The sequence below is a fragment of the Ptiloglossa arizonensis genome, chromosome 2 (assembly GCF_051014685.1).
Source record: "Ptiloglossa arizonensis isolate GNS036 chromosome 2, iyPtiAriz1_principal, whole genome shotgun sequence".
Lineage (NCBI taxonomy): Eukaryota > Metazoa > Arthropoda > Insecta > Hymenoptera > Colletidae > Ptiloglossa > Ptiloglossa arizonensis.
The window spans coordinates 27,659,777-27,674,841 of NC_135049.1; the positions used below are offsets into that span (position 1 = coordinate 27,659,777).

The 15,065-nt window shown below is 40.1% G+C and overlaps 1 protein-coding gene and 1 long non-coding RNA gene across 5 annotated transcripts; one reads left to right on the top strand and one right to left on the bottom strand.

Moving 5' to 3' along the window:
- Positions 1-1,826: 1,826 nt before the first annotated feature.
- Positions 1,827-15,039, bottom strand: Btbvii (BTB-protein-VII). Of its 3 annotated transcripts, none has more exons than XM_076326681.1 (6): positions 14,670-15,038; positions 13,759-14,112; positions 13,319-13,672; positions 13,086-13,215; positions 4,866-5,413; positions 1,827-4,255 (listed from the first exon to the last, which is right to left on the bottom strand). In XM_076326681.1, the coding sequence occupies exons 2-6, from the start codon at positions 14,068-14,070 to the stop codon at positions 3,998-4,000; spliced, it is 1,602 nt and encodes a 533-aa protein (XP_076182796.1). In that variant the 5' UTR covers positions 14,071-14,112; positions 14,670-15,038; the 3' UTR covers positions 1,827-3,997. The 3 variants fall into 3 exon arrangements, with proteins under 3 accessions (XP_076182796.1, XP_076182795.1, XP_076182797.1); XM_076326680.1 differs by having other exon boundaries at positions 4,866-5,416; positions 14,670-15,037; XM_076326682.1 differs by lacking the exons at positions 1,827-4,255; positions 4,866-5,413 and adding an exon at positions 9,451-11,508 and having other exon boundaries at positions 14,670-15,039.
- Positions 8,888-13,606, top strand: LOC143154755 (uncharacterized). 2 transcript variants are annotated; one of them, XR_012994254.1, is made up of 2 exons: positions 8,888-10,585; positions 13,471-13,606. It is a non-coding gene; the product is annotated as an uncharacterized LOC143154755 (long non-coding RNA). The 2 variants fall into 2 exon arrangements; XR_012994253.1 differs by lacking the exon at positions 13,471-13,606 and adding an exon at positions 13,098-13,221.
- Positions 15,040-15,065: the final 26 nt, after the last annotated feature.

Below are 15,065 nucleotides of genomic sequence, written 5' to 3' on the forward strand. Positions count from 1 at the left end.
GTTGTGCCTTGTCCACTGGATGCAATGGTGTAGGAATATCGTTGAAGAGAGCTTTCGTGTCTATAAAAGAGTGTAGTATACAAGGTGGCCTACCAGAGATAGAACACAGTGTGTTTCTTCTTAAAATTACAGAGTAGCCTCGATTTCTACAGCTGTGAGGTGTGCTGGATCTTCTTAGAACGAATACTCGACACTGTGTTCAAGGTGCATATTGTCCACTAGATGCAACAGTGACACACAGGTGGATGGTCAAGATGTAAATGACTCTCGTGTCTGTTAAATTATGTAGTATACAAAAACACCCTAATATCTTGATTATTTCGAATAACAGAGAGCAATGTTTCTAAACAAAAGTTGTTTTGCTTGTTATTTTATAAGAATACAGCTTCGAAGAGAATATACTTGAATCGAGATTCCATAGAGTAGAATTTTAAGAATAAAAGTATCAAGGTGCATCGAGCCCAGAACCGACAATTTTATGAATATTCGTCTCTACGGAGACATCGGTCCTTGACCACAAATAGAGGTAATTTTTCTCGAAAAAATAAATAAAAAAATGAAGAATAAAAATCCCTCGTACGAGTCACAGTTTTCGAGTAAAAGCACTCTGCGTCGCGCAACGAGTTTTCTCCGCGGACCGACGCGACTGGGAGATTCCCCAACTGGAATCCGTCGGGAAGTTTCGTTTCGCCGAGAAAATGAACAGTCCTGTTCCACGAACCATCACCAACATCAAGCTGCAAAAATTAGTCTCGACTGGTTCGCAAAAATCGTATTCCTCGACGCTTTCGACTTGTTTCTTTCGCGCGAATTTCTTCCACGGGGTGCACGAACAACCGAGACACCACGGATCGGATTATCGTTCGAACGCGAGACGATCCAACGACCGGTAAACCGATCAGTCCGCGTAATGTGATTTAAACGTCACCCTAAAGAGATCAGTCCGCCCCCAAAGCGTCGTTGGTGCAAGGCCGGGCGCGCGAAGGGTGCAAACGATTAATCCGTGACTCTTCGTTCCCGATCGAAGTCCCGGGATCCTTGACTACAGGCAGAAACGAGACGAGGGTCCCAGCTGTCGACCAGGGCAGCGGCTGCACGTACAATATCGCCGTGGCTTTTGGGGGGATCCAAGATGACGGTCCTTCCGTCGCGTTACGCTGCTAGGGGGTTACCTACTGGCGTCAGCTTGCGAGGGAAGAAACAAACGGCTGACCCCGCCGCGCGGACGAGACCTGGAAAAACTGTCCCTTCGACGGGATTATTGGTGTATCAGCGATACGCTTTCGCTCGGTTGAATTATTGGAAGAAACATATTGGCCACCGCGACGATACGACACGATGGAGTTCGAGCCGTGGACTATGGTCTCCTGAGCGATCTTGACGCGTTTTGCGAACGAGATTAGGTGACGATCGACTGCACTCGTGCACGCTTGAATCGACTTCGACCGGACGATCAACGAACGACTCACGGTATCGTCTTGGTTTTAGAAATTTTGCTGAGAATCATTTTTTCTCTTCACAATTTCCATCGTATCTTCGTGAAAGTATCGGCAATGGATCGGCGAGAAACTCCCGTTTAAAACGAGTACAAACACGACCCTGTTCGGATCACTTTTAATTATAGCGATTTTTGGATTTTCAAAATTGAAAATTCACGCGCGACTCAAAAGTTGTCCGAACGTGGTCGTGTTTGGACTCATTTTCATCGGGACGATCCCGCCGATACGTTGATAACGGTTTTAGGGAGATAAAACGGGTGTTGCATGATTTTGAAGGGTTCGAGAACGAAAGGTCTCTCAATAACTTCTCTCCCGGGCACAGCCTCGTGTTGTATCACATTCTTTTTATTTTCATTTACGAATCTTACGTCTAGATTTACATAAAATATAATTAAATCGATACAACTGCGCATAGTATATTCGCAATGCCAAGAAAAATATATTGCACGTATGCTACATCTTCGACGCTTCGCGTTCAGACGGGGCGCGGGCACGGTGATTGGACAGAGCCTACGGAACCTATGTTCGTGACACGTTCACAGGGTGTAGCCGGTAAGGGAAATTTGGGTCTCCGTGTGCTGAGCTCTCCTTTTTCCTGATAGAGGGTGATATTCGTTAAAACGTCCTCGAAACGAAAGACGACTCTTCCCCTTCCCCCCGGGGGGCTTCGTTGAAAGACAATTTCGAGCGTTCACGGTTTCTCTCGAACTTTAGATTCTTGCACGTACTGTTATTCTCTTATATTAAATTAAAAATATATGTATATATGTGTATATATATATATATATTCTCCGTGCCGAAACTAAATTCGTGGACAATTCACGCGGACGATCCGCCCCGTTTTCGTTTGTAACAATTCATATATATATGTATATATGAATCCTCTGTTTAAGAAAAATTCGCAAACCGGTGCAAAATATTTTTAGTCTCATCAAAAGACGTCCGCCGCTGATCCAAAAAATATCAGAAACCAGCATCTCGTCTATAAAAAACGATACGCTCTTTCTCTCTCTCTCTCTCTCTTTCTCTCTGTCTCCCTTTCTTCTCTTTCTCTCTCGAGGAATACAACGTCGTTTTATCTAAAACAACAATTACGACTCGCTTCGATAAATGCATCAAGTACACGTGTTCTGGAAACGAACGATAGAAAGTCGTTAGAGATCTCTTCGCACGAAGGTGAGAACTAAAAAAACCTTCTCCTCGGAACGATCAATCTACAGAATATGAAAAAAAAAGTACTCTCACGAACGAGTCTACCCGATCTGGATCCAAAATTCCAAAATTTCCAGAACGAAACAATTCATCCCGATTTTGAGATTCGTTTAATTTTTAACAAATCGTCGATCCAGTCTTGTGTAGCTTCGTCCGTGATATATTTTTTTTTTACACCCTGTACAGCTTCCCTCGAATTTTGGAAGTCTCCTCGGACACACGTCTCCAATAAAAAATATATATATATATGTATGTATATACAGCTACCGAGTTATTTACACGCGTACGAATAAGTTAATTTGCGTTACAGAAATACGTACTAAGTAACGGGTGTCTATGCAAGAATATATCTCTAGGATAGGTTCACGATCAAGTTAACACGTAATTACAAATATTTTATCCGTGGAATATACGTCTTACTCGTCTTGTTGGTGTAAAAAAAAAAAAGAATACAAAAACTGATTTTCTTCTTTCTTTTTGGCGAAAGTGAGCAACTTGGATTCGGGGAAAGGAAGGATCGCCCCTCCAACGAGATTCTACCTCGTTTTAATTCCGAGACGCGAAACCAACCCCCCCTCCTCCTCCTCGTGTTAATATCTTTGCTCGACGTGCTCAAAGGACAATTTCTCTGATTCCTCGGGGAACGTTCTACCTCAAACGCGCGATGTTTACTCTTTAGAAAATTCTTGCACGAGACATTCGAGGTTTCCACGGCTTGTTTTAGTACTGCTCATGGCTCCCGGGTGTAAGCAGGGATTGCCAGATGAAAAATTAGTAAAATTTTTGGGCAAGTACGCTACAAACAGAAGATCGTAGATTTTTCGATACAGAAAATCTGGGCGTGTGTACATTCGATGAACAAGATTCACTACCGAGCCTCGTTTAAAGCTCGTAGAAGGAATTACATATCTAGAAAAAATTCACCCGACCTCAGGTTCTCTGTACATTCACAATTCTCGATTAATTTACAATTCGTCGCCGGAACCGCCTTATCAATATCCTTAGGAACTTTCGTTAGCCAGTCAATTCGTCTCCGAGATATCGTTTGGCGAAACAAACGACCGTACGCACCAGAAATTTCCTACGGGTGATCGGACTCGGTACGGGGAACTCGAAACCTCGATAAGAGTTCCGAAAAATCGATTCCGGGCGAAACCTCGATAAAGGGATCGAACTCGGGGATTTTTTCGCGATTTTACATCGAAAGCGCATGTTCGCTGAATAAAGAAGGAAAAAAAAAAAAGAAAAGAAAGAAAGCGTGTGAAAGTGTGCTAAACAGTGACACATTAAACGGAGCCAGTCTTGGGTAGAGGCTTCAGTTTGAGTTCGCGACGTTGCTCGTGGTACTCTTGGAAACATGGCACAATGCAGAGATTGGTCTGGCATTCTGGACAGTGGTACTTCGTTTTTCTTCGGAGTATCCTGTTGTGGGCGTCTATCGTGTTCCAGCAATGGTTGCATCCCAACGCTGGGCCTGGACGCAACACGGGACAGTGGCCTAAACGCTGGTCCCCTGTGCTTTCACGGACTTCTCTGCTTGTCGTCTGCAACAAATCAATCGCTAATTATTACTTGGAATCGCTCGAACTTTCTCAAGAAGGAACATCATCGTCTGCTACAAATTAATCACTGATTATTATTTGGAATCGCTGGAACTTTCCCAAGAAGGAAAATCGTCACCTATGCGACTTCAAAGTCAGCGTTCTTCGTGTATTTCCCTACGATATTTTATCCACAACGTATCGAGTACCTTCAATCTTCAACGAGCCCTTCCTAGTCTAAAGATCAGCAATATCACTGTCCCCAACAATGATCCACGACGCCAGAAAGTGTCCTAACCCTTCAAACGATAAAAAACAGCAGCACCGGAACAAACCCATCATCCCAGTAATCATTACTATTAATCAAATTTCAAGTGTAATTCTATTCCATCCCCCTTCTCGTTCGCAACAAATCACACCGTTCGTCCCACTTAACTGCCCCGTGCCATTGAATCAAAGATTGAAACCATCGGGTCTTCCCCAGGGGGTTTTTCAAAGATTTTACGCTCCAAAAAAAAAAGAAACAAACCATCAGGTCTATCATCGTTACTCGAAACACGAATCTCGTGGATCCCGTCTTCGAAACTCAAGTACCATCGACTGGTGTCCTTACCTGGGGTGACGAGGAGCTGCGTCTGAGCTCCGTGGTCTTCACTCTGAGCTCCGAAGTGAGGACAGAGGTCTCGACGGTAGCTGTTCCCGGTTCCTCCGTGATCTCCTCTTCCGTTTTGACCATTGGCGCCGGTTCGACGACGATCGATGGGCTGGTCGTTCTTCCAGGAAATTCTGGATTGGAGTGCTGCCTGTGGATCCAGTAGTTGCCACTGGTTGATTGTTGGTGACTAGACAAGAGCGGATGGGAGTGTTGTTTCGTCAGATAGGAGGGCTGGGGTACGGTCAACAGGTTCGTCGAGGTGGTCACCGTCAACAGGCTCGGTTGGTTCACCAGGATTGGTTGGGGCGGTGACGCGATTCGCGACTCTTCCCAGCTTCTCGATGTCTGGGGCAGGTTCAGCGTTGGCGTTGTCACGTGTATGGGTGACGGGACGATGTGAGGCGAGGACATCTCGCTGTCGGGTGACAGGTGATTCGGTTCCTTCTTGACACGGGGTTGACGCATCAGGAGTCGACACCTCTTGGTACCTACTATCTGCCTGCATACTGCTGGAAAGGACAAGCAGAGAGCTCAGGTTGAATTATCGTTCAAATGGCGGACCGAGGAAAGGAATTTTAAAGGACATTTCGTCTACGGATCACTTGGACCGTTGAGAGACTTTGAACAAAAATTATCCACACGACTACAAACGTGTAGACGCGGCGCTTTGTTCTTCGGTACAACATTGTTGGATCGAGCCGATTGCTGACGATCTCGACGCGTTTATCGTAGAGTGGGCAATTTTTCATTGTAAGCTCGACTCTCTAAGATCAAATCTTTAAGACGCACTTTGTTCTTCGGTGCAACATTGTTGGTGACGATCTCAGCGCGTTTATCGTGAAGTGGACAATTTTTCTTTTTAAGCTCGACTCTCTAAGATCAAATCTTTAAGACGCACTTTGTTCTTCGGTGCAACATTGCTGAATCGAGCCGATTAGTGACGATCTCGGCGCGTTTATCATAGAGTGGACAATATTTCTTTTTAAGCTCAACTTTTTAAGATTAGATCTTTAAGCCGCGCTTTATTATTTGTTCGGTGCAACATTGTTGAATCGAGCCGATTAGTGACGATCTCGGCGCGTTTATCATAGAGTGGACAATTTTTCTTTTTAAGCTCGACTCTCTAAGATCAAATCTTTAAGACGCACTTTGTTCTTCGGTGCAACATTGTTGAATCGAGTCGATTGGTGGCGATCTCAATGCGTTTATCATAGAGTGGACAATATTTCTTTTTAAGCTCAACTTTTTAAGATTAGATCTTTAAGCCGCGCTTTATTATTTGTTCGGTGCAACATTGTTGAATCGAGCCGATTAGTGACGATCTCGGCGCGATTATCGTAGAGTGGACAATTTTTCTTTTTAAGCTCAACTCTCTAGGATAAAATCTTTAAGACGCACTTTGTTCTTCGGTGCAACATTGTTGAATCGAGCCGATTGGTTACGATCTCGGCACGTTTATCGTAGAGTGGTCAATTTTTCTTTTTAAGCTCAACTCTCTAAGATCAGATCTTTAAGACACACTTTGTTCTTTGGTGCACCATTGTTGAATCGAGCCGATTGGTTACGATCTCAACGCGTTTATCGTAGAGTAGACAATATTTCTTTTTAAGCTCGACTCTCTAAGATCAGATCTTTAAAACCCGCTTTGTTCTTCGATACAACATTGTTGGTGACGATCTCAACGCGTTTATCGTAGAGTGGACAATTTTTCTTCTTAAGCTCAACCCTCTAAGATCAGAATTGGGACACTGTTTGAGGTTTCTGAAAATGAACGGTTCCTGGGGCAGATAGTTGTGACGTGGTACCGATGGTAATATAATAGATATTACGATTGATAATATAGCAAGTAAGGTTAGTGGTAGAATAGGTACTACGGTTAACGATATAGTTCGTTTTAGTTAGTAGTAACATAGTTGGTGACTTGAGTAGAGAGTATGGTTGAAATTATGGGTAACACAGTTGGTAATATAATACGCAAGTACACTTGGTAATATGGTGAGTAATGTACAATAGTTTTGAGATTTAACAGGAAGTATAGTTGGTATGATCACGTGCTCAAAAGCCTCGAACAGTACCATTTTACCTCGTGGAAACTTTGCAGGAGAAACTTGATTGATGCCAGGAAGACATTTCTTTTTATTCTAAACCTTACAAATCAGTCATCGTGTCTGTAACTTACTCTGCGTACTTTATGCACAGAATGTATGTATGTACAACGTGCTGTATCATATGCGGGCACAGATTTTCGCTTACATCTCACTCGGCTCCTTTTGGCGTGTACTCAATGAAAACGCTACCACTTGTCACGCCAACGTGTTACGGTTTTAAATAAAACTTTATTTTCATTGACAAAATTGCTACATAAATAAAGATCTAAAAAGACGGATATCATATGCGAACGAAGTCCTGTACGGCCGGAAACAACTTCAATTATAGCACTTTCTTCGCGTTACTTTGATTAAAGATGTTATACAGAACACTGACACAGTAAACTCGATTCTCCTCATATAAAATTCGTACCGATTAAACTAGTTTCTCCTCGTACGCCCCGACGACGTCTGATCGGGCGAGAAGCATTACGTTTAAGTGTGTATACATTACGATCAACATTTGTTAACATTCTATATTTATCTATTACTTTGTACAAATGTAAATGAAAACAATGGAAATACACCCAATGTATGCTTTTCATTAAAATAATTATCCAATTATTTTATTGATAATATACACCGACTGTCTCTTAGTAAATAAAGTCTACATACTTAGCGTTATCGTAGCTTTAGTTGATAAAAATTTAAAAAGCTCGTGTGCTTCGATTGTGAACTTAACGATACAGGAGTCCATGGAAACGTTTCTCGTCGCGTATCTTACAGTTCACTGTAATTGTAAAATATTTTTTCGTTCGATCTGTGGAAATGAGAACGGGAAGACAATAATAAATTGACACTTTTTCAACGATAATCCGTTAAGTACGAATGAAAGAAAAAAAGAAAAGAAAAGAAAAGAACGACGTCAACGCGTCTATTTTAAATGCAATTACATAAAACATGCAACACAACAAAATAATACTTATTTGCACGGAAAAATAATGAGAAAGATCGAAAGATTATGTTTCATTGATCAATGGTATTTACATTGTTATTAAAATCCATTGCGCCTATGTTAGTGCTAAACAAGATACATCCCTCTTAATTAATTCTAGCATCATAGTTATGTATAAACCTCGCGTATCCGTGTTTCTTTCGCGCTAATTTTGTCACTCTATCTACATAAAGGAACAAAATCGTTCTATAAATAATTCCGCGATCGAAGCTAGTCGAAACTTTCTATAAGTCGCGAGAAGAAAAAAAAAAAAGAAAAAAAAATCGATTAAAACCACCATCGTGAGAAATGAGAATATCGATTGCAACTTGTATGTTAAAAAATGTCTTCATAATCGGATGATAGGTTGTCATATCGCAAAACTGTTTCTCAATACATGCATTACTTCTTTGTTTTCATGAGTTGGTAGTATAACCATAGTTGTAACAAACCGTTACGTGTAAACTAGAAAAAACAATTACTGTTCCTACGTATTGCACTGCACGAAGCACGTTACTTCTTAATGCATAAATAGAAAAATACGTTTGTACAAATAATATTCCGTTACTTACGCTGCACCCTTAACCGAACAAAAGTTGTACAAATTAAAAAATAATAGAAAAAAAAAAAACAAAAAAAAATGCTTCCCTAACTACCTCTTAAAAAGCCTTAGAAACAAATTTCGTAGAATTTTAATACTATTATTCGTAAATGCCGAATGATATTTCGAACGTTGCGTGCATCTCAAAATGATTTTTATTACAGTGGAAACCAGAATTCCACGTTTTTCTTGCCTATCGAGAATTCGCGCGTTTGAATTTCGCGCTATACCCTGTAACCTGTTACATCTACGTTCAGGGTGGAGCGAAACATTTGAGCACAACTTCAGAAGCCTAGTGGGCGCTCAAAAGCAGTAGAAAAAGTTCGTATAAACGTTTGAAGAAGACCGTCATCGAATTGGGAATTTAAATTCGATACAACGAATCGAGATTTGTTGTTGGAACGCATACATATGGAATCTAAGATTTAACTTCTCGAGTTTACATTTTGACGCTCAGAAGACAAAGGATTGGTACCGATCACGTTTGACTTGGCTTCCTGTGACTGTTTTATGGTTATGTATGACACGATATACACACCTTTACTCAAAATTCGTTCGTTGTGTGTTTAAAAATAATTGAATAACGTCGATGGAACAAAATTAAATTGATCACATGAGACAATTCAATTCGATCGAGGTTCAATTTGCAAGAAGTATTATTAGAAAGCTGAAAGTTCAACGTGCTAAATTTACTTCTGACGTTGTGCTGTATTTTACGCACGACCCTGTATAGTAGAATATTTTGAGCGGTGTAGAATTATTTTACAAAATTTCGAACGACCGCGATGCCTGTAAACAATATATACTATGTAACTTACGAAAACTATCGTACACGTTACAAAAAGCACGTACAAACTCGAATAAAGTTTTACGCGCCACCTCAAGGGGCTACGTGAATCGTTTACTATCGTAGCAACAATCAATCGTAATACATGTATTGACGACGAATCGCATGTCTTCTTCTTCCCTTCTTGGTTCTTAGATAAGTAATCGTTAGTTTCGTAGGATGTATCAACTGTGTGCAAGTACATACGATATATTCTTCTGACTAATAATTTCGCATCGCAACTTTATTCACTATGTACAAAAGTTACGTGGCGTTGGTAGTAGCTAAAATTGATCAAACAAAATAGTTCCACTATTTACCGCAGCGTTACGTAAACGCAAAGGGCCGATATATTGCACCAACTGTAGAGTCTAATCGGAATCGTCGTAAGGATCGATCAAGTGTGTATAGATACAAACGTTAAATTAAAAAAAAAAAAGTTCAATACAGTTCTCTATAAATATCTGAAATCACAAACAAGCAAATATATGCGTGAAGCATACGGTTGTCCCTGCTCTATCACATCGCGCAATTCAAACTTTAAACGATACGTTTCAACTAAAGGAACCTCTTTCAAAATTTGTTCTATCTTCCGCCGGTTCTTCCGGTATTGGACGATGCAGCCAACCGAAATACATCGTTGACGTACAATTATTAGAACTCGTTGACTCGCTTGTTCGATGCATTCAAATTTCCCGGTCGATAATTATTAGCAAATAAATCATCAAATTGTCGATTAAAATTAAATCATCTATCGATATATTTGAATCTTTCTTTTATCAAAATAAAAGTTTGTTCCCTTTGTGATAAAACTCTGTAGAAATGTTCTTTATCGATCGCCGGTAAGAATGTCCAGTCAACGAGTTCCAGCATTGGTAAGCAACGACATCTTCGGTTACGTTTGTGTATACTCTAATGTAAAAAAATCTCTGCAGTGTATAAAGCAGAGCCGTGTAACTCGGGCTGACCTCAGTAGCCAAACAACACTTGCGATATCTCTAATATCTCCACCATTGTCGCAGGGCTTACCGTGAGCTACGAATAATGAAAATGAAATAAACGCAATGGTTAAGTGTGGCTACTGGGTTGCCAGTTGTGTAGCCCTGGTATATGTACCGATGTTGTCCCTCTTTTAATTCGAGACCTGCGATTACTCCAAGCTTTTTATAGGTACGTACGAACTAGGCGAAAAGATATCTAAAAACCGTATTTCACTGCGTTTGACACTTTTACGATTCTCCCCTCCCCGACCAATCTTCTTTCATTATTTATGAGCGTCACCGACGAATTTTCGATCTCGTAGATCTAATACTTCTCAAGCTCGTCTATACAAGTAACGACGGTCGGCACGTCGTGGCCAGTTCACATCGCGTTGTAATTAACACCGTGTAAATTGATCGGCATCGTGGTGCTCGGTAATGCGTAGTCCGTATGCCTGCTATCGATGTAACCGCTTAACATCGTGTGAGGACTATGAGTGGTCAGCATGGTATGCGTGCTGTGGGTATTGTGTGCACTATGCGGAGTGGTGGGAGGTCCCATTGGCGTAGGACTCTGTGAATTAACGGGTTGCGCCGATGGGGCTGGCGGCGGTGAGGAATTCACTTCTTGCTTGACCCTTGACTTCAAGCTGGGTCTGTTGTTTGGGTAACCGCGCTTTTTGTACTCCAGCCAAAGTGTTCGATTGTTCACACCGAACATCCTGGCTGCTTTACAGAACCCAATGCCGCCGTAACGGACGGCGTCTAACGCCCTGATAAAGTTCTCATCCGCTTGCGGATTTGTCGATCGTTTCCTCTTAATTGCGGTCTGCGGACTGGCGCAGGGGCTCTGGCAGTTACTGGGACACTGAGTCGACGGTGAAGGGCCGCTCGACGATGCGTGCTGCAACGTCCCGTGAGAGGAGTTCGGGTAATTCGTCAGGGCGCAACTGGAACCAGTCGTGCTGGTACCAGAGTACTGATCGCTGATGGTCGAGGAAGCTGTTATTTCGGGCGTGGTAAAAGCTGATGACGCTTGGATCGACAGATTCGTTTGACACGAGGACAGAGCGAAACGTGGATATGTGTGCTCCATAATAGTCCATTGCAATCCTGTGGAACAGACCGGTTTATCTTTGGTCAGAGCACAGGAATTAGTTCGACCGGCTATACGTTTTTATTAAATGCAACGATAAATACTAATTAAATGTGTCAAATACGTATGAGATGTGATTTTTTTTGAAAAAGGAGTATTTGTAAATGGTATTCGAAAGGAAAAGAAAATCGTATAGGTAGTTTGGCTAAATGAAATCAAATAGTCGTGTAGTATAATAAGACCGTGACGTCAGAATAATCGAGACATATTAGCAAGATTGTGTTTGTGTGATAAATATAAACGGAAAGGCAATTTTGTACCGATTGGCTTGCTCGTAGAATTGAATTACAGAATCATAAAAGTAATTATCTAGTTTGAATTAAATTTAATGCTTTACGCTACTGTGTGTGGAAAAAAGGAACAATGCTAAGCTGTAAGCAGAAAAGAAAATGGAAAAATATTTGTAAAAGTCTGTGAAAGTAATGGTATACATATGAAAATATTAAGAATAGAATTTGTGGGCATGGCACAGATACATTTTAAAGCACATTGTCATTGATTTAAAGTATTGGAAAAGTGTATGACTTTGTTAAATTAAAGGACAGAGCTTGGCACACATACACACTCAACAATGTTAAAGGCCCAATTTTACTGTCCTCTAAAGAACATTACACATTGTGTGCTATGTATCTGTGTACCATGGTGAATTTTATGAATGAAACTAGCCTTGAAAATTTGCACAACTAATTTTCATTTTTCCTTAACTTTCGCTCTATTTTCATGTCAAACGTCTGTTGATTTTCCTTGTGCAGTACATTTAAACGCATCTGTGCCAGCATATAATGTGTGTAAGTTTTGTTTCTTAACATGCAGTTTCAATACCCACCACACTCAGTATAGATCGCACTTAACTACCAATTTACCAAGGTATTTGTGTGAAAGATAGATATCATGCATGTTTAAACTCAAGTTATTGTCATTTGTGTATAGTAGCAAATAGGGTTTCCAAATTTGTTTGGATCATATAAAAACAGTTTAAGTAATATTCTATTATAAAATTGTTATCACTCCATCGTCAATAATAATTTAGAAATATATTATAATTTCTGAAATATCATTTATGAATGTAAAAGTGTTATTAATCTTTACTTTTTAAACGTTGCTTACACAATACAAATTGCTATATTCTACTGTATATAATATTCTATATTGTAGACCTTTGTATAATTGGTATCATACAAACATTGCATAGAAAACAAATCTTCCATTTAAATCTAAGTTAAATATTTTTTAAATCATCACTTACAGTGCTATAATCATTAATAATGTAAGAAATTTTGTTTGTGCTTCAATAGTTATATACCATATCATAATTCATGCAGCATAAAAAAAGAGGCCATAACTTTAAATACAGTAATACCAATCCCATTTATGTACACTGAATTTGTTCAAAGATACAAAACGTTTCTTAAAAATCAGTTTACATTATGTTGTAAACGTTTTATCATTCTTTTATTATATTTTATTATACAAACCTGTATCAAACTTTTTAAAATAATCTCTGCCTAATTGCACGTGATAAAAAATTACTTACCTTGATGTGCAGGTGGTTGCGAAGAAACTGAACTCTGTGCCACATTGCCTCCTGATTGTTGACTCACATCTTGTATTGAACCATCACTTTGTGCTGGTGTTGCTGCAGAACTACTCTCCATGTTACTCATCTAAAATGTATATTACATTGTCATAATTTCTACTTTTGAACTATTTCTTTATCTTCTTTTATATGTAAAAACAAAAATACCAATGCAGCACAGTTATGCTTACAATTGATATTTGATCTTCGTCGATGCTGCCCTGAGACTCTGTATTGGTATTCACAGGTCTCCTAAGATTTTCACCACCTTCTTGCGAAACTATTAGTGGTTCCGGCTTTACAATGTTAGTTGCAACTAAAGTGATTTCATTAATTTCCTCAGGTTTGTCACCAGACCCAGATGTCGATCCTGTAGATGATTTCCTTAATCTTTTCCTACGAAAGGATGGTGATAATGGAGATGGACTAGGTGAACAAGATTCACCACGATCCCCTCCTCCAGGCTCGCTACTGCCACTCGGCCACTTAGTTAAAGAAGCAGTATGCATTTCTGCAAGTCCTTTTATTTTTAAACTCTCTGCAGTCTACACAAGTCAGCACAAATAAAATATATTAATATTATTTTGTTATATAAAAAAATCATAAAAAACTTTTATAAATTTTTACATACCTTAATGATCGATGGCAACTGATCCTGTGATATGTTTACCTCACCATAGTACATAAAGTCAACCATGATCTTCAGATCGGAAAACTTTACATCCTTTAATATAACAATTGGATGTTGACAAGGATTTACAGTAAACAATGACTGGAAGTATGTACTGCACGCAGATAATACAACTTTGTGTGCCTGAAGGTGTCTTCCTTCAGCAGCCAATGTTACGTCTACCAGAGTTTCATTGTTCAACAAATTCGAAAATACCGAAATGAAATTCGGTTGATGATTGTTCCATCGCAAACAAAATTGCTGCATCGACATTTTAACAGACTGCCAAATTACTACCACAAACTGTAACTATACCTGTGAAACCATAGATGGTTTAGTAGTACTCTGTAAATTATCATTACAACATAAAAAAAGAAATGCAAAATGTATTTGGTTATATTTCATTTTATAAACAAAAACAAAACCGAGAATGTCTCGATGTAAAAGAAAGAAATAATAAAACTGACAAAGAACTTGTGACAAATGCAATTGTCGACGCTATCGAATGACCGTGACAGCAAGTGTAAACATAAAACTATCGGTGATACGTCTATTCACTCCCAATATACAGAACTGTTAAACAATTAGCATAAGACACGATTCGATTTCTGTCGTTATTCCGATGTGCCAGAACGCGAACAAGATACCACTCATCGACAACAAAAACTCTCATCAAACTCACGAGCTGTCATTTCTGTAAAACACGCGAACCGCCCGACGAATCTTCAAAACGCATCGTGCAGCGACCCGAAAACACATAAAATGAAAGAAACAACGCTCAACAATACGGTTACAATCGCTTGACGCACAACAAATATAGACTTTCCACTGGGATGATCGTGAAAAAAAGACAGGCGAGTAAGATTGCTCACTTCGTTCGGTTGAAGTCTCCTTGGGGATAAAGCACTGTCAAGGAAGATCCGTCCGGTTGACACGAAGGTGCTTCGAAATTCGTCAGTTCGGTTTTTTATTAGGAAAAACAGAACTTGCTTGGCGCTGCCATGGATTCGATGAAATTTTCCACAACAGACTGAGCGGTGACGCTTGTGTAATTCACAAATGACGTCATAGGCGAAAAATTACAAGGCTAGGATGGCGTGCTGTAAACCTCCCCGAAAATCGTGCCGACGTGTGTTTTGACGTATCGCGACAAATTTCTCGTGCAATCGACAAATACGAGATCTTATCAACGTGCGTCCTTAGAAAATCTAACTTGATCAATATAGCGGTAGACCGATAGTGACATCTGGCGAGGATCTGTCAAGCAC